The sequence below is a fragment of the Salvelinus sp. IW2-2015 genome, linkage group LG25 (assembly GCF_002910315.2).
Source record: "Salvelinus sp. IW2-2015 linkage group LG25, ASM291031v2, whole genome shotgun sequence".
NCBI lineage: Eukaryota > Metazoa > Chordata > Actinopteri > Salmoniformes > Salmonidae > Salvelinus > Salvelinus sp. IW2-2015.
The window spans coordinates 25556987-25576810 of NC_036865.1; the positions used below are offsets into that span (position 1 = coordinate 25556987).

General features: G+C 44.3%; 1 protein-coding gene across 1 annotated transcript in view; it reads right to left on the reverse strand.

The window, feature by feature from the left end:
- The window catches only part of LOC111951768 (disks large homolog 5-like), a 118152-nt gene that overhangs the window by 17417 nt on the left and 80911 nt on the right, over positions 1-19824 (reverse strand). The window contains exons 24-33 of the mRNA XM_070435000.1: positions 19386-19548; positions 14378-14511; positions 13796-13960; positions 13459-13645; positions 12542-12690; positions 8126-8296; positions 7802-7995; positions 7537-7680; positions 5696-5823; positions 3675-3784 (exon numbers count right to left, since the gene is read on the reverse strand). Of these exons, the coding sequence (XP_070291101.1) occupies positions 3675-3784; positions 5696-5823; positions 7537-7680; positions 7802-7995; positions 8126-8296; positions 12542-12690; positions 13459-13645; positions 13796-13960; positions 14378-14511; positions 19386-19548 (1545 nt within the window). The remainder of the gene's footprint in view (positions 1-3674; positions 3785-5695; positions 5824-7536; positions 7681-7801; positions 7996-8125; positions 8297-12541; positions 12691-13458; positions 13646-13795; positions 13961-14377; positions 14512-19385; positions 19549-19824) is intronic.

Genomic DNA, 19824 nt, shown 5'->3' on the forward strand with positions numbered 1-19824 from the left:
ACACTCCAACCCTGTTCCTGGAGAGCCACCCTCCTGTAGGTTTACACTCCAACCCTGTTCCTGGAAAGCTACCCTCTACCGTATGTTTACACACTCCAACCCTGTTTCTGGAGAGCTACCCTCTCCTGTAGTTTTTCACTACCACCCCAGTTGTAACTAACCTGATTCAGCATATTAACCAGCTAATTTTTAGAATCAGGTGTGATAGATTAGGGTTGGAGTGAAAACCTACAGGACAGTAGCTCTCCAGGAACAGGGTTGGAGATCCTTGGTTTAGAGTATGACAACACATTCTGGCTAACACAGGCTAGCTGCTTGCTAACAGTAGGACCCAGTGATATAACCACACACAGAAGATGTGGCTACACCAAATGACAKTACATAAAAGGTTTGGAGGGGAAAAAAGTGGAAGAGCATCTCCAGCTGTTTGGGATTAGGCAAGGGTGTGTGTGTGGGGGGGCAACACTCCGAGTTAACACTCCAGCAAAACACACACACACACCAGGGTTTCCGTTAGCCGGAAATTGATGAAAAGCCGACAAATTGTAGCGGGCCAAATTGTCCAGGAGAGTCTATCATAGCCTAAACTCTGAATAGGCTACTGTTGATTGTGAAGATTGAGGCCTTTTTCATTGAAGTAAAACACAAGTTAGAGGACAAAGTGTATTGTGAAGGTTTAAACCAGTTCGCAAGTGTTCTGTTTAATTCTGTTCAGCCATTTTCTTTGGCCAAATTAAGTTCCAACTGTAATGCTGTGTATGCCGCAACATAATAGCCTGCTCTTATTTTCCCTATAAACAATGGCTTGACTTACTTTTGAATTACCCTAATTAAGTTGAGAAACTTTTGTAAAAGTTGTGTGGTGTGGCTACAATGTTCTATGGGATTGAGGTCAGGGCTTTGTGATGGCCACTCCAATAACTTGACTTTGTTGTCCTAAGCCATTTTTCCACAACTTTGGAAGTATGCTTGGGTCATGTGTCCATTTGGAACAGACCCATTTGTGACAAGCTTTAACTATTGACTGATGGTCTTGAGATTGTTGCCTGTCAATATATACAATAATTTCCCCCTGATGAACATATATCTATTTTGTGAAGTGCCACGGTCCTCCCTGGCAGCAAAGCACCCCCACAACATGATGCTGCGCACCGCGTGACTTCTACGGTTGGGATGGTGTTCTTCAGCTTGCAAGCCCTCACCCTTTTTCCTCCAAACTATAACGTGGTCATTATGCGCGCATACAGTATGATTTTTGTTTCATCAGCATCAAGGACATTTCTCCAAAAGTACATCTTGTCCCCATGTTGCAGTTGCAAACCGTAGCTCTGGCTTTTTTATGGTGGCGCGGTTTTGGAGCAGTGGCTTCTTTCCTTGCTGATGTGGCTTTCAGGTTTATGTCGAATTATAGTGACTCGTTTACTGTGGATATAGAATATTTTGTACCGTTTCCAGCATCTTCATAAGGTCTTTGTGTTGTTCTGGGATTGCATTTGCCACTTTTCGCACCAAAGTATGTTCATTCCTCTAGGAGAACAAGGATTGAGTCAGGGCTTGTGTGATGCGCACTTCAATAACTTGACTTTGTTTCCTATAGCCATTTTTCCACAACTTTTTGGAAGTATGCTTGGGGTCATGTCCATTTGGAAGACCCATTTGTGAACTTGACTACGATTTGATGTCCAGCTCTTCAACTGATTGACCTGATGTCTTGTTGTTGCCTTCATGATTATGTCCAATATTATTTCCCGGACACTATGTCATCATCTTGGTATGCACCTGTTATCGCATACAACAATCTATGTATGTTTGTCACCCCCGTGTTCACGGTTGGGATGGTGTTTCTTAGCGCTTGCAAGCCTCACCTTTTCCTCGAAACAGTAACGATGGTCATTAATGGCCAAGACAGTTATTTTTGTTCATCAGATGAAGGAATTTCTCCAAAGTACAGTACCGAAATCTTCGTCCCCATGTTGCGTTTGCAAACCGTAAGTCTGGCTTTTTTATGGTGTTTTGGCGACAGTGTTCTTCTTGCTGAGTGGCCTTTCAGGTCTATGTGATATAGATCGTTTTACTGTGATCATAGAATATTTGTTGTACCGGCGTTTCCTCCAGCATCCTTCATAAGGTCCTTTGCTGTTTGTTCTGGGATTGATTTTGCACTTTTTCGGGACAAAAGTATGTTATCTCTAGGAGACAGAACTCGTCTCCTTCCTGAGCGGTATGATGGCTGCGTGGTCCCATAGTGTTTATATTTGCGTACTATTGTTTGTACAGATGAACATGGTACCTTCAGGCGTTTGGAAATTGCTCCCAAGGATGAAACAGACTTGTGGGGGTCTACAATTGTTTTTCTGAGGTCTTGGCTGATTTCTTTTGATTTTCCCATGATGTCAAGCAAATATGTACTGAGTTTGAAGGTAGGCCTTGAAATACATCCACAGGTACACCTCCAATTGACTCAAATKATGTMAATTAGCCTATCAGAAGCTACTAAAGCCATGACATAATTTTTGTGGAATTTTCCAAGCTGTTTAAAGGCACAGTTAACTTACTGTATGTAAACTTCTGACCCACTGGAATTGTGATACAGTGAATTATAAGTGAAATAATCTGTCTGTAAACAGTTGTTGGAAAAATTACTTGTGTTATGCATAAAGTAGATGTTCTAACCGACTTGCCAAAACTATAGTTTGTTAAAAACAAATGTGGAGTGGTTGAAAAACGAGTTTTAAATGACTCCAACCTAAGTGTATGTAAACTTCCAACTTCAACTGTATATACACACACACAAATACAATATCATACAGTGGATGCCTAAGCCTATTGATCTATGCATGAAATGCTCTGATGCAACTAGTGCTCAAATTGCTGACAGTTGAACCATGAGGTGGACAATTACTGTTTTAGGAAAGTAAAGACCAATAAAATATTAGGCTATAATGTTTTGCATGTGCTACAAATCGAAACACAAGGAATAGTGTTTTTGTCGGCTGTTTTTAAGGCTGCGCCAGGTCGGATCTGAATGCATACGGATGGCCGGTAMATTTCTCAAATGTCCGGTAAATTCAAATCTTCCCAGCCACTTTGTCTGGAGTCAAATCTTCCTAATGTAAACTGACACACACACCTCATTCAAACACTCATGTCCACACACAGGTCAGACAGAGAGCTATTCAGCACGGCAATGTGTCTGCCGGGGGAATCYCATGGTAGAGAGGAAATCTATCCAACCTTTTCATTACTGACTGGTCAAGGAGGAGAAGAAGTTATCAAATAACATTGGGATACAGCCAGGGGATTTGTCAGTGTGCGTGTGGTAGTATTCAAGAAGAAAAGGAGCCTGGGGATTTGACTGTGCTAGCGTTATACCGCTCTTATTATACTGTTCCTGCTGGATCCCATTACATCCCATTCATTTCTCCAATTAGTTACTCACCTGGGGGACCATCGCACACACACACACCCAGACAGAGASACACACACACACACAAAAGCGTTCTGTGAACTCAACCACCAAGTACAAATGGACAAAACACACTAAAGATGCGTCTCCATGGAATTATTTCATCTCAGACCTGGGAACTGGTCAAATGGAACATAACATTTAAAAGATCTAGAATGATTAGAACACTGAAAATCAGTGAAGAGGATGGGTGTGGCTGGCTACTTACTTGATCTGCTTGGCGTTTTTGTAGCGGATGAAGATGACGATAGGGTAGATGTGAACGCTGTGCAGCCTCTCAATGGCGTGGGGGGCGATGTCTAGCAGACAGTGACAGTCCTAAGAGGGGCAGAAGAGGACATCTCAGTTCAGCCCTGTTTGTTCTAGGTACAACAACTGGGATGACAAGCAACATGATGCTGCTGCTGCTTCCAGAAAGGACCAACATGATGATGCTGGTTCAGAAAGGACAACATAGATGATGCTGCTGCCGAGGCTTCCCGAAGGAACCCACTCTGATGATGCTCGCTGCCGCTTGCAGAAAGGACCAACATGACTGATGCTGCTTGCGCTTCAGAACGGACCAACATGATGATTGCTGCGCGCTGTCCAGAAAGGACCAACATGATGATGCTGCTGCTTCCAGAAAGGACCAACATGATGATGCTGCTGCGCTGCCAGAAAGGACCAACATGATTGATTGCTGCTGCCGCTCCAGAAAGGACCAACATGATGATGCTGCTGCATGCCGACTTCCCAGAAAGGACCAAACATGATTGAGCTCTGCGCTTCCAGAAAGACCAACATGATGCTGCTGCCGCTTCCAGAAAGGACCAACATGATGCTGCTGCCGCTCCAGAAAGGACCCACGCATGATGCTCGCTGCCGCTTCAGAAAGGACCAACATGATGCTGCTGCGCTTCAGAAAGGACCAACATGATGCTGCAGCCGCTCTCCAGAAAGGATCCAAACATGATGAAGCTAGCTGCCGCTGTTCCAGAAAGGACCACAATATGATCAGATTGCTGCCTGCTTCCAGAAAGGAAATCAATGATGACTGCTGCTTGGCTTCCAAAGAAAGGACCACATATGATGCTGCTAGCGCTTCCAAGAAAGGACCAAACATGCATGATGCTGCTGCGCTGTCCAGAAAGGACATACATGATGATGCTGCTGCTGCTTCCAGAAAGGACCAACATGAATGATGCTGTTGCTGCTTCCAGAAAGGACCAACATGATGATGCTGCCCTGCTGTCCAGAAAGGACCAAATGCATGATGCTGCAAAGCTGGCGGTTTGCCGAAGGGACAACTGATGCCTGGCGCTGCTTCCAGAAAGGACAACATGAGCTGCTGCTGGCTCCAGAAAGGACCAGCGATGCAACTGCTTTGCTGGCTGGCTGTCCAGAAAGAGACCAACATGATGATGTGCGCTGTTCAGAAAGGACCAACAGATGCTGCTGCTGCTTCCAGAAAGGACCAAGCATTGATGGCTGCTGCCTTCCAGAAGGACCAAACATGATGCTGGCTGCTTCCAGAAGGACCAAACATTGAGTGCGTGCTGCTGCTTGCCAGAAAGGACCAACATGATGATGCTGCCGGCTTCCAGAAAGGACCAACATGATGCCTGCTGCGTCCAGAAGGGACAACATGATGGTGCCTTCCAGAAAGGACCAACATGATGATGCTGCTGCGTCCAGAAAGGACCAACATGATGATGCTGCTGCGCTTCCAGAAAGGACCAACATGATGATGCTGCTGCCTGCTTCCAGAAAGGACCACATGATGTGCTGCCGCGTCCAGAAGACCAACTGATGATGCTGCTGCGTGCTCAGAAAGGACCAACATGATGATGCTGCTGCTGCTTCAGAAAGGACCAACATGATGATGCTGCTCGGGTCCAGAAAGGACCAACAGGATGCTGCTGCGTCCAGAAAGACAACATGATGATGCTGCTGCGTCCAGAAAGGACCAACATGATGCTGCTGCTGCGTCAGAAAGGACCAACATGATGCAAATGCAAGAGACTCGACGTCTATTAAGACAGAACGTTGTAAATTGTGAGAAATGAAAAACCTGAAGACTGCTTTTGAGGTGACATTAAATAAGCTTTTAATTGACCACATCTAACTTTATTCAGGATCTGACAATGTAGAATTATTTATCGAGGATCAGGTCCCCCCCGTTCATATAATCTTTTTCACTATTATCTAAAAGGTGAAACAATTGCTAGCTCAGCCCTGATATTGTACCTTCTCTGTGATCTCCTTGATGGAGGCCACGGTGGTCACGTCAAAATGGCCACTCCTGCGTTTGTAGTCGATGAAGAGGCAGTCTTTGACTCCGCGCTCTATAGCCTGCTGGGATGCCTTCATCACCTCTGAGGAAAACACACAGACAGAAGTCAGAGACTGTTCATCCTAATGAATACAACCCAGTAGTCTAACCAAAGAAATAGAAAATTACAAGGGCCACACTCAATGATTGTATATCTATAAGTCTAAACCCCATTCTGTTTGATAAAATGACAAGCAATCATCAACAGGCAATAATAATATATTATTATGTATGCTTTTCTTTTGGACTGCATGTAGGACAATATGTCCCCAATAAAACCCCATCCACCGGGCACATAAGGCTGCGGTCAAAAGTAAGGCACTACAGTGAATTCGGAAAGTATTCAGACCTTGACTTTTTCCACATTTTGTTACGTTACAGCCTCATTAATCTACACACAACACCCCATAATGACAAAGCAAAAACAGGTTTAGAAATGTTTGCWAATTTATTACAAATAAAAAAAACTGAAAAAMCKTATTTACATAAGTATTCAGACCCTTTGAATTGAGACTCGAAATTGGGCTCAGGTGCATCCTGTTTCCATTGATCATCCTTGAGATGTTTCGACAACTTGATTGGAGTTCACTTGTGGTAAATTCAATTGATTAGATATGATTTGGAAGGCACACAMCTGTCTATACAAAGTCCCACACTTCACAGTACATGTCAGAGCATGTACACCAAGCCATGCTGTTGAAGGAATTGTCCGTAGAGCTCAGAGACAGGATTGCGTCAAGCCACAGATCTGGGGAAGGATACCAAAACATTTCTGCAGCATTGAATGTCTCCAAGAACACAGTCATTCTTAAATGGAAGAAGTTAGGAACCACCAAGACTAGAGCTGGCCTCCCGTCCAAACTGAGCAACCGAGGGAGAAGGGCCTTGGTCAGGGAGGTGAACAAGAACCAGATGGTCACTCTGGCAGAGCTCCAGAGTTCCTCTGTGGAGATGGTTTTCCTTCTGGAAGGTTCTCCCATCTCTGCAGCACTCCAATCACACCTTTATGGTAGAGTAGCCAGACAGAAGCCACTCCTCAGTAAAAAGGCACATGACAGCCCGCTTGGAGTTTGCCAAAAGGCACCTAAAGGACTCTCAGACCATGACAAACAAGATTCTCTGGTCTGATGAAACCAATATTGAACTTTTTGGCCTGAATACCAAACGTTGCGTCTGGAGCAAACCTGGCACCATCCCTACGGTGAAGCATGGTGGTGGGAGAATCATGCTGTGGGGATGTTTTTCAGCGGCAGGGACTGGGAGACCAGTCAGGATCAAGGCAAAGTGCAGAGAGATCCTTGATGAAGAGCGCTCTGGACCTCAGACTGGGGCAAAGGGTCACCTTCCAACAGGACAACGACCCGAAGCACACAGCCAAGACAACGCAGGAGTGGCTTCGGAACAAGTCTCTGAATGTCCTTAAGTGGCCCAGCCAGAGCCCGGACTTGAACCCAATCGAATATCTCTGGAGAGACCTGAAAATAGCTGTACAGCAACGCTCCCCATCCAACCTGACAGAGCTTGAGAGGATCTACAGAGAAGAATGGGAGAAACTCCCAAATACAGGTGTGCCAAGYTTATAGCGTCATATCCAATAATACTTTTTAGAATAAAGTTGTAATGTAACAAAATGTGGAAAAAGTTAAGGGGTCTGAATACAGTGCTGATCTCAACTCAACCAGTATTATATTGTGGTACTATATGTTGTACTCTACTCAACCAGTATTATATTGTGGTACTGTTGTACTTTACTCACCAAGGACACATCTGCAGAACTTCCCGGGGGACTCTTTAACCAGCATGTCCTTGACGGGGTCTGAGAGAGGGCCGAGGATCACGACCGGCCTAGAGGAAACACACACTACCTTCTGGACCCGCTGGTACGCCAGGCTCACACAGTCTGAGGGGGAGAGACACGCACACAATATACATGGTTACACACACACAACCAAATCAGTCAGTGGGGTAGCGTTACACACGACAGCCTAATACTCTGTCCATGTAAAGGTGTGTGTCCTCACCCTCTAGAAATGGTATGGAGTCTGTGCTAATGGCGTCCTGGGCCACCAGTTCCTTGCCGTCTTTAGAGCCGCTGCGTTTGTGTTTGTTTTTCCTCCTGAAGAAGGATCTCCTGGCGGCAGCAGACAGACTCTTACTGTCCTTGTCGTCCTTCAGCTCTGTCATACTGTGTCTACGGTAGAACTCCTGGTCCATCCTGCACAGACACATACAATATAGTCACACAAGACTCGTCATGACACACGGAAGTTACCCAAATGATGAGGAGAGACTAACTGGTATCAGCTAATAACTTGGTAGTGTGTGTGTGTGTGTGTGTGTCTTACATGTATTTGCTGGGGATCTGTCCTCTCTGGATCCGCTGTGCGTTCTCATCCAGCTGCCAGACCATCCAGCTGCCGAAGCTGCCCTTTGGTAGAGTATCATCCACATAGAGGATATCATCCTTCTGAAAACTCAGGTCCAGCTCTGCCTCCGCAGTCCGCTCATAAAGTGCTCTAGAGAGATGGAGGGGGGAAGTACGGAGAGGGGGGGAGCGAGAGGAGGGGTGGAATGGAGAGAGGGTTAGTGTGTGTGTGTGTGTGTGTGTGTTCACTGTGACTGTGTGTGTGTGTGTGTGTGTGTGCGCTCCTATGTGAGCGCGCATTCGTACCTATTCCCCTTTAAAGTCTAGCCCACTAAGGTTGGAGCCCCATAGCTCTTTTTCTCAGCATATCTGTGTGTGTGTCTATCTGTGTGCGTGTGAAGGCCTGTTTAGGGATGGGGCCTGTGTGTGTCTATCTGTGTGTGTGTGAGGCCCTGTCAGGGATGGGGCTTTTGTGTGCATGATCTGTGGTGCTTGAACCCTGTCAGGGATGGGCAGGTTGTGTGTTCTATCGTGTGGGTGAAGGCCCTGTCAGGGATGGGGCTGTGCTCTGTCGTGCATGTATCTGTGGTGTTGAAAGCCCTCAGGATGGGCATGCTCTGTGTGTGTCTATCTGTGTGTGTGAAGCCTCTGTACAGGATGGGCAGTGTTGTGTGTGTCTTCTGTGTGTGTGAAGGCCCTGTCAGGGATGGGGCTTGTGTGTGTGTGTGTCTATCTGCCGTGTGTGAAGGCCCTGTCAGGGATGGGGCAGTGTGTGTGCATGTATCTGTGTGTGTGAAGGCCCTGTCAGGGATGGGGCTGTGTGTGTGTGTCTATCATGTGTGTGTGAAGGCCCCTGTCAGGGATGGGGGTGTGTGTGATGTGTCTATTCTGTTGTGTGTGAAGGCCCTGTCAGGGATGGGGCCGTGTGTGTGTCTGTGAAGGCCCTGTCAGGGATGGGGCTGTGTGTGTGTCTGTGTGTGTGAAGGCCGTGTCAGGGATGGGGCTGTGTGTGTGTCTATCTGCGTGTGTGAAGGCCGTGTCAGGGTTGGGGCGGACATACTGACCCAGTCTGTGTGACTTCGGCAGGCAGCTGCTGCCATGCAGAGACTCAAGTTGCATCCCGAATGGCACTCTATTCCCTATATAGTGCACTACTTGTCAATGGGCCCTGGTTCAAAATGGTGCACTATATAGGGAATAKAGTGCCATTTGGGACACAGMGTCAGCTTCTTACAGACTTCTAACAACGAACACCTGCACTGACCAACACACACCTACTCATCCACAGCCTGTAGTCTATGAGCTGTCCCGGTCTGCCTCGTGCACACACACAAACTCTTTACAGGGGAATTTAACCAGGGGCTAATGAGAGGGCAAGTCTCCTCTGTTTTTCTGTCTGAAGGTAAACCATTCGTAGACAGACAGGACCTCTATAGTGAGATACTAATTGTAACAATGTTCAGAACAGAGCAATCCGCTGCTTTCTTGGTCTTCACAAACTGACTCCAAACCTGGCCATCTGTGGAGATATGAGTTGGGAACCATGTGTGGTTCGGCAAAAAGGTGACATGGAACAGACTGATACATTTGCCAGAACACAGAATCACCAAAAACAATTTGACTGGGACCRTAACCATTTTCTAGACCACGGATAGTTATTAGTATCTATGTTTTGTGAAACTGATTTGCAGTATATTCAGGAACAAATTACCAGGTGGTGTTAACCAAATCAAGGACAAGCCTTGTGGAAAAATGGGCAGTTGATTTTGAGTTTCAACCTGAACTTAGAACGTACACTCAACGAGAACTACACCCCTGAAACATATGTCCGTCTGAACCTAACAAAARGCCAAAGCTCAGTTTGTGCTCAGATCCAGCACCTTCCCTCTGAATATAGAGATGGGTAGAGTTAAAGCCCCTGAAGAGGAGACATTTTGCCTACTGTGTGATCTTTGCACAAAAAGGGCAAAAAAATCAAGCTTGTCCGGAGAAGACAAGGTGAGCTCTACCATCAGTCCTGTGTCATGCTAACAGTAAAGCATCCTGAGACCATTCATGTGTGGGGTTGCTTCTCAGCCAAGGGAGTGGGCTCACTCACAATTTTGCCCAAGAACACAGCCATGAATAAAGAATGGTACCAACACATCCTCCGAGAGCAACTTCTCCCAACCATCCAGGAACAGTTTGGTGACGAACAATGCCTTTTCCAGCATGATGGAGCACCTTACCATAAGGCAAAAGTGATAACTAAGTGGCTCGGGGAACAAAACATCAATATTTTGGCTCCATGGCCAGGAAACTCCCCAGACCTTAATCCCATTGAGAACTTGTGGTCAATCCTCAAACTCCAAGCATTGATTATGCAAGAATGGGCTGACATCAGTCAGGATGTGGCCCAGAAGTTAATTGACAGCATGCCAGGGCGGATTGCAGAGGTCTTGAAAAAGAAGGGTCAACACTGCAAATATTGACTCTTTGCATCAACTTCATGTAATTGTCAATAAAAGCCTTTGACACTTATGAAATGCTTGTAATTATACTTCAGTATTCAATAGTAACATCTGACAAAAATATCTAAAGACACTGAGGCAACAGACTTTGTGAAAATTTGCTGGCCTTCTAGGCAGATGTTTTCCTCTTGTCCAGGCCTCCTGTGCTTGCTTCATTTTGCCACCATCTAATCTTTATATTTTTTATGCCAGACAGATATGGCTTTTCTTGCAACTCTGCCTAGAAGGCCAGCATCCCGAAGTCACCTCTCCCTGTTGACGTCGAGACTGTGTGTTTACACGGTTACTATTTAATGAAGCTGCCAGTTGAGGAATGTCCTTTTCTTTACAAAAACAAGGACATTTCTAAGTGACCCCAAACTTTTGAACGGTAGTGGTATGTATATACACTGCTCAAAAAAATAAAGCGAACACTTAAACAACACAATGTAACTCCAAGTCAATCACACTTCTGTGAAATCAAACTTGTCCACTTAGGAAGCAACACTGATTGACATAAATTTCACATGCTGTTGTGCAAATGGAATGAACAAAAGGTGGAAATTAATAGGCAATTAGCAAGACACCCCGCATAAAGGAGTCGGTTCTACAGGTGGTGACCACAGAACACTTCTCAGTTCCTATGCTTCCTGGCTGATGTTTTTGGTCACTTTTGAATGCTGCGGTGCTTTCACTCTAGTTGAGGTAGCATGAGACGGAGTCTACAACCCACACAATGGCTCCAGTAGTTGCAGCTCATCCAGGATGGCACATCAATGCGAGCTGTGGCAAGAAGGTTTGCTGTGCTCTGTCAGCGTAGTGTCCAGAGCATGAGGCGCTACCAGGAACAGGCCAGTAGATCAGGTGAGACGTGGTGCGCCCTGTGCTCTTCACAGATGAAGCAGGTTCACACTGAGCACGTGACAGAGTCTGGAGACGCCGTGGAGAATGTTCTGCTGCCTGCAACATTCCTCCAGCATGACCGGTTTTGGCGGTGGTCAGTCATGGTGTGGTGGGTGGCATTTCTTGTGGGGCCGCACAGCCCTCCATGTGCTCGCCAGAGGTAGCCTGACTGCCCATTAGGTACCCGAGATGAGATCCTCAGACCCCCTTGTGAGACCATATGCTGGTGCGGTTGGCCCTGGGTTCCTCCTAATGCAAGACAATGCTAGACCTCATGGGCTGGAGTGTTGTCAGCAGTTCCTGCAAGAGGAAGGCATTGTGCTATGGACTGGCCCCCGTTCCCCAGACCTGAATCCAATTGAGCACATCTGGGACACCATGTCTCGCGTCCATCCACCAACGCCACGTTGCACACAGACTGTCCAGGATTGGCGGATGCTTTAGTCCAGGTCTGGGAGGAGAGATGCCTCAGGAGACCATCCGCCACCTCATCAGGAGCATGCCCAGGCGTTGTAGGGAGGTCATACAGGCACGTGGAGGCCCACACACACTACTGAGCCTCATTTTGACTTGTTTAAGGACATTACATCAAAAGTTGGATCAGCTGTAGTGTGGTTTTCCACTTTAATTTTGAGCGTGACTCCAAATCCAGCCTCCATGGGTTTGATAATTTGATTTCCATTGATAATTTGTGTGATTTTGTTGTCAGCACATTCAACTATGTAAAGAAAAAAGTATTTAATAAGAATATTTCATTCATTCAGATCTATGATGTGTTAATTTTAGTGTTCCCTTTATTTTTTTGAGCAGTGTATATATAAATAAACATACAGACATATAAACAGACAGTATCTCTATAGTGTAACAAAGGATGATTCTCCTGGATGTGGGACATAATTGCTTTAGATGAAGAGAGAGTTCCTCTCCATGGGCTTCACTGGTGCATCATGAAACAGGCATTTTGGAGACAGGTTGTGTGTGTGTGTGTGTGTGTGTGTGTGTACCTGATATAGAAGCCGTCCCCCGGTGTGTCTTTGACCATGTTGAAGTCGTCAGGTCGTTGTTGGACTCTGAGAGTGACCGTCTCGGCCGGCTTCAGCATCTCTACATACATCTCCTCCACCGTCTTGTTCTTCATATTCACTGACCCATACTGAGATAGAGAATTGGAATTTACAAACTCCTTTATTGGGTAAACATCATCATTACACAATTATTATTATTATTTTTTAATTAGGACAGAGGGAGGGGGAGAAAGGAGAGCGAGAGAGAAGTGAGGGAGGAGAGAGAAAAAGGAGAGAAGAGGGAGAGGGGGGTGGGAAGGAGCAAGACTGTGCGATACAGAGAGAGAAAGGGAAATAGAGAGAGAGAGATGAGTGATAGATTTTGGCAATGTCTAGACCAATCAATACATTAATTTCAAAGCCCTGGGCTGGTCCAGAGAGTAAAACACCGACTCCTTCAGCCTCTGTGGTTTTTKGGTTGCATGTCTGTCTATTGATTAGTGAGGAGGAGGGGGCAGAAGCCCCTTGAATGTTTGAAGTGTCTGTCTATTGATTAGGAGGAGGATGAGAGAGGAGAAGAATGGACATAGAGTTCTGTTCTGATGACAAGGCTCTAGGCCTGCTTGGAGAACAGAGATTAAAGTGACAGAGTGGGAGCATGACAGGAATGGGACAGTACGAGTTAGCTGCCTGCGTATCTCTGTATAGAGATTGGCCGTGTAGGTACACCACAGTGTACAATGAGAGAAAGAGAGGAGAGGGGCAATCGATAAAGGAACAAAGACAGGCAAGGAAAACAGCGATGGGCTTTAGCAGGGATGCTGTATGGTGAAAAATGTTAATTCATAAAAAAGTTGTGATAGACCTTGTATGTGTGTGTGTGTGTGTCCACCTACATGGTGGTGTATGTAACCTACCTCCAGTATGAGGTCCCCAGGCTGCAGGCCCTCTGGTCCCCTAGCAGGGCTGTCCTCCTCCAGACTCTTTACATAGACCCCCCGGAGGTTCCCTCCACACAGCCCCAGCCCCAGCTCTGCACCCTGGGCCCTGCGCACCGTCACCACCCGCGGCTCACACACCTTACGACTGCCCTCTGATGACACCCTGGAGTGGAGGAGGGAAGAACACGAATACCTTACCAAACAGAAATGTGTCTTCTGCGGTACCCAACCATTGCAATATACACAAATCCACATGAAGTTGGAGAGGCTGGAGCAGTCAGAGGTGGACCCGTCAGAGGTGTGTGTGTGTTACCTGATGAAGCTGTGAGGACTAGTTGTAGGGGTGGTCTGTTTGGAGGAGGGGGTGAGTGTTCCTTCGTCTTGTTCACTCAGAGTGTCTATAGTAGAGTGGTTGTCTGGGGTGGTGGCTCCACTGCCCTGGGACGTGAACTGGCTGCTCACCGGCTCCAGACCAGAACTACACACGCAGAGAGAGAAAAACCTTAGTATGGGCTCCCGAGTGGCACAGCGGTCTAAGGCACTGCATCTCAGTGCATCTCAGAGGTGTAACTACAGACACCCTGGTTCGACCCAGGCTGTATCACAACCGGCCGTGATTGGGAGTCCCACAGGACGGGTTTGGCCGGTGTAGGCCATCATTGTAAATAAGATTTTTTTCTTAACTGACTTTCCTAGTTAAATAAAGGTTAAATATTGGTGCCATCTATTTAAATGGTGGTAAATGAGGCCTGTATATTTTATATGACTACGAGATTTGTCATGGCATGTCTGAGGTCAATTTTACATGCCTTTTTAAGTATGAAAGACTGACATTATCTTTGATTACCCATATATTTATGTAAWTTAACCACTGGGAAGAAATGTCATTGTTTACCTGGATCGTGAGGGGTTTCCCAGCTGGTACATGTGGGGGTTGTATTGAGCCATAATGGTGATGGTGTCACACTGCTGACCAATGATCAGCCTRGCCTGCTGCTCTGTGGCATTACGCAGGTTAATACCGTTATACTGGAGGAGAAGAGAAAGTCTATATGTTATTGAAAAAACCTCACTGAAAATGAACAGCACTTCTCAATTCTACAGGTCAATTTTCAGGCATTAATTATAATTTTTTATTATTGAATATTCGAAACTTGCAATATACTTGCAATGAAGCCGCTCAACAACTACACCATACAAGTCATCCAACAGATTCCCATTCAGAGCGACACACAGAAGCATCCAGGGTCAATGCTCTGCTCAAGGGCATGTTGACAGATCTCCCACCAGGCCAAAAAACGTGAACCCGAACCCTCCAAGATCCCCCCATAGTTCCCCAATAGCTGCTCCTCAACCATTCGAGACCACTCCCACAGTCCCCCCCAGGAAGAAAATAAAAAAACACAATTAATTCCATTCCCCCAAGAACCCCCCAATGCTCCAACAAACTAGAGAATGAAATAAAGAGAAAAAGGAAAAGACAGACGAAAACAGCAACGCAAAAAAATATACAAATAAAACACAATAATAAATGTAAAACAAAGGAATCAAGGACAACTAAAATCATAACAGCAATGCCAACTGTATTGCTTGTGTGCATGTCTGGCACTATTACATGTATGGTGGTGTTCTTGTATGTGTTTATTTGAATGAGAGTGTGTGTTATATGCATGTGTACAAACACCTGCACGGCATCAGCCTCGGGCAAACCGCCATTAGTTGTAAAAACACTGCCACTTAGTGTCATTCAAACGACTTTTTATGTTTCATTTTGACTTTTTATTTATTTATAATAACTTTGACCATCATTCCATCTCCCACACAGCAACTCCACTCCAACTTGTCTCCAATTCCACATCCCAACTCAGCCCATCCTATCTATCTCTGCTGGCCACCCACATCGAGTTTCAACGCAACACATATCTTTCAACTATGCTGTGATGTTTAATGTACAATTTCAATCTATCGAATCGAATCCACAGATTGCGAGTTGAAGAGAAATACTTTTACTAAGAGTATAGTAATTGACTGACCCGGTCTCTCCAGATGTCCTAACAGTACTATTTCTAGGGTAAATTTTAGATCAATGCTATGCATTTCCAGCCATTCCTGAACCTGAGACCAGAAACAGGCTACCTTAGGGCAAGAACAAAATAAATGGTCTAATGATTCTGTATCCTCACAACAAAATCTGCAGAGCTTCGATGATTTTATGCCCCAAATATTCAAMATTTTGTTGGTGGCAAGAATTCTATATAATAATTTTAGCTGAAAAGCACGAAGTCGTGAATCTTGCGTTGTTTTATACATCAACTCATACACCCTGTACTATGGAATCAGTACATCAAATCTCTTCCCAACTATTTTGCAATCTGTATGGCACAGTTGTCAACATCCTGGTCCTCAAATAAAACTGGTATACTTTCCTATGTATGCTATTTTTATTCCTCCGCAAGTTTTGATCCTTTATATTGGGCCGACAGACCAGTTCCCTACCTCCTCCCGCTGCCACCTGCCTCCTCCATTTTTGGGGTAATGCTGTAATCAATTGGTTGTACTCTTGGATTGAGGAGACMTTTCTGTACAATTCTGATAACTCCATGAAGGACATAATTCTCCCATTCCAATATCATTTAAGAACAAAATACCCTTTTCAAACATCTTTCCCATAAATAAAGATATTTTATCAACCAGCACATTTGAGTTCASCCATAATATTTGTTCTATCTTTTCAGGGTGATGAAATTGAAATTGTAGCCAGCTCTGCAATATTTGTTTGGAAAAAATAATCATTTTCAATTAATCGAAAATGAGACATGGCAATCTGCACAAAGACAAAAAGGCMATTTTTAAACAATGGATAAGCGTTTCTTAGTAATCTACTTGATAACCATTCAATGTTCAAATAAAACTTTTGAATGAGTGAAGCTTTTAGAGAGATGTTTAGTGCTTATATATTTAATAATCTCAACCCACCCAATTCATATTTGTTATATAGATAGGCACATTTTATTTTGTCTGGTTYAGCATCCCAGATAAAGCTAAATGTTTTTTGCTCATATGATTTGAAAAACKAATCATCAGGAGTAGGCAGCGCCATATGTAAGTGAGTAAACTGAGATATGACTAAGGAGTTAATCAGGGCAATTTTTTCCATAAATAGACAGGTATTTACCTCTCCATGGTTGCAGGATCTTATCTATTTTTACAAGTTTTCTATTGAAATTCATTGTGGAGAGCTTATTTATATAATTTGTGATATGAATACCGAGTTTGTCTACTTCACCATCAGCCCATTTTATAGGTAAACTGCAGGGTAATGTAAAAGTTGTATTTTTTGAGGATCCAATACGTAATATTGTASACTTATCATAATTAACATTTCTGTACTCTCTGGACTAAAACCTTTCTAGATATTCAATGAGACATTGCAGGATCTAGCTTGCGGACTTAATATAAAACTTGAGTCGGCGGCATACATGGACACCTTTGTTTTTAAGCCTTGGATTTCTAATCCTTTAATGTTGTTAATGGATCGGATTTTAATAGCTAGCATTTCGATGGCCATAACGAATAGATATGGTGACAGCGGACACCCTTGTTTAACTCCTCTTGACAATTCAAAACTCTGAGAAGTAGCCCGTTAATTACTATTTTACACCTGGGGTTGATATACATTATTTTTACCCATTTTATAAGAGAATTACCGAAATTGCAAAAATCCATGCATTTATAAATTAAAGCCAGTCTTACTTTATCAAATGCCTTTTCAAAATCCGCTATAAATACCATTCCTTGCTTCTTATATGTTTCATGATGTTCTATTATTTCTAGTAGTTGTCGTATATTATCTCCAATGTATCGTCCATGTAAAAACCCTGTCTGATCAGGATGAACAATACCTGATAAAAACCCTTTTAAATTCTGAGTGCTATGCATTTTGCTAGTATTTTTGCATCACAACATTGACGTGTAAGGGGCCTCCATTTTTTTTTTAGCTAGACTGGGTCTTTATATTTGCCATCTGGGTCTTGTTTTAATAATAGAGAAATCAGACCTTCCTGCTGAGTACCTGAGACTAGCATTTTATAGGAGTAGTTAAAACAATCTAACAATGGAGCTCTTAGTATATCAAAAAATACTTCATATACCTCTACCGGTATGCCATCAAGCCCTGGGGTTTTTCCAGACTGAAAGGATCAAATAGCCTCAAAGTTTCAGGTATTAATGTGTGACTAAATCATTCTGGATAAGAGCGTCTGCTTCAGTACCAGTCGTAAGTTTGGACACCTACTCATTAAAGGGTTTTGCTTTATTTTTTTACTATTTTCTACATTGCAGAATAATAGTGAAGACATCAAAACTATGAAATAACACAAATGGAATCATGTAGTAACCAAAAAAAGTGTTAAATCAAAATAGATTTTATATTTGAGATTCTTCAAAGTAGCCACCCTTTGCTTTGATGACAGCTTTACACACTCTTGGCATTCTCTCAACCAGCTTCATGAGGTAGTCACCTGGAATGCATTTCAAATAAGGAGGTGTGCCATGTTTAAAGTTCATTTGTGGAATTTCTTTCCTTCTTAATGTGTTTGAGCCAATCAGTTATGTTGTGACAAAGTAGGGGTGGTATACAGACGATAGCCCTATTTGATAAAATACCAAGTCCATATTATGGCAAGAACAGCTCAAATAAGCAAAGAGAAACGACAGTCCATCATTACTTTAAGACATGATGGTCAGTCAATACGGAAAATGTCAAGAACTTTGAAAGTTTCTTCAAGTGCAGTCACAAAAAACATCAAGCTCCATGATGAAACTGGCTCTCATGAGTACCGCCACAGACAAGGAAGACCCAGAGTTACCTCTGCTGCAGAGGATAAGTTCATTCGCGTTACCAGCCTCAGGAATTACAGCCCAAATAAATGCTTCAGAGTTCAAGTAAGACACATCTCAACATCAACTGTTCAGAGGAGACTGCGTGAATCAGGCCTTCATGGTCRAATTGCTGCAAAGAAACCACCACGAAGAAGAGACTTGCTTGGGCCAAGAAACACGAGCAATGGACATTWGAMCGGTGGAAATCTGTCCTTTGGTCTTGTGAGTCCAAATTCCAAATWTTTGGTTCCAACCGCCATGTCTTTGTGAGAAGCAGAGTAGGTGAACGGATGATCTCCGCATGTGTGGTTCCCACCGTGAAGCATGGAGGAGGAGGTGTGATGGTGCTTTTCTGGTGACACTGTCAGTGATTTATTTAGAATTCAAGGCACACTTAACCAGCATGGCTACCACAGCATTTTGCAGCGATACGCCATCCCATTTGTTTTTCAACAGGACAATGACCCAACACACATCCAGGCTGTATAAGGGCTATTTGACCAACAATTAGAGTGATGGAGTGCTGAATCACCCGACCTCTACCTAATTGAGACGGTTTGGGATGAGTTAGACTGCAGAGTGAAGGAAAAACAGCCAACAAGTGCTCAGCACATGTGGGAACTCCTTCATGACTGTAGGAAAAGCATTCCTGGTGAAGCTGGTTGAGAAAATGCCAAGAGTGTGCAAAGCTGTCATCAAGGCAAAGGATAGCTACTTTGAAGAATCTCAAATATATTTTGATTTGTGTAACACTTATTGGGWWACTATATGATTCMATATGTGTTATTTCATAGTTTTGATGTCTTCACAATTGTTCGACAATGTAGAAAATAGTAAAAATACAGAAAAACCCTTGACTTAGTAGGTGTGTACAAACGTTTGACTGGTGCTGTAAATGACTATAATGTTTTATTCCATTAATTGGAATAAACTTCATCACAGAATCACATTGACAATTTCCTCCTGAGCTGAAATGGATTTGATCCTTAACSCTGTCAGGAAGAAATGAAACAGGAAGTTACCTCGAGGAGCTGGTCGCCGTACTCCAGGCCGGCCTGGTGGGCGATGCTGCCTCCCGTCACCTTGGAGACGAAGATGCCGCCGTTCTCGCCACCGACGATAGAGATGCCCAGAGGCTCCSCCCCTTTGTGAACGATCACATTCCGAGGTTCCTCCAGGTACGGCCTGATGGGAGGGATGAGAATAAACATCAGGGCTACATGTCAACTCCCCGATAAGGGTCTGGACAAAAGTAGTGCACTACATAGGGACTAGGGTGCTATGAAACGCACATGTTGATTTTCACAATACATAGGCATAGTTCATACATAGAGCCATATTATATATCACAGGAAGGACCAACAGCCAGAAATAAAAGGGACAAAGTGTGCTAAAAGATGAAGACAAGCAAAAGGTGGTGAGGTGGACTCAGAGGTAGCTTCACACTCAGCATCGCGACTA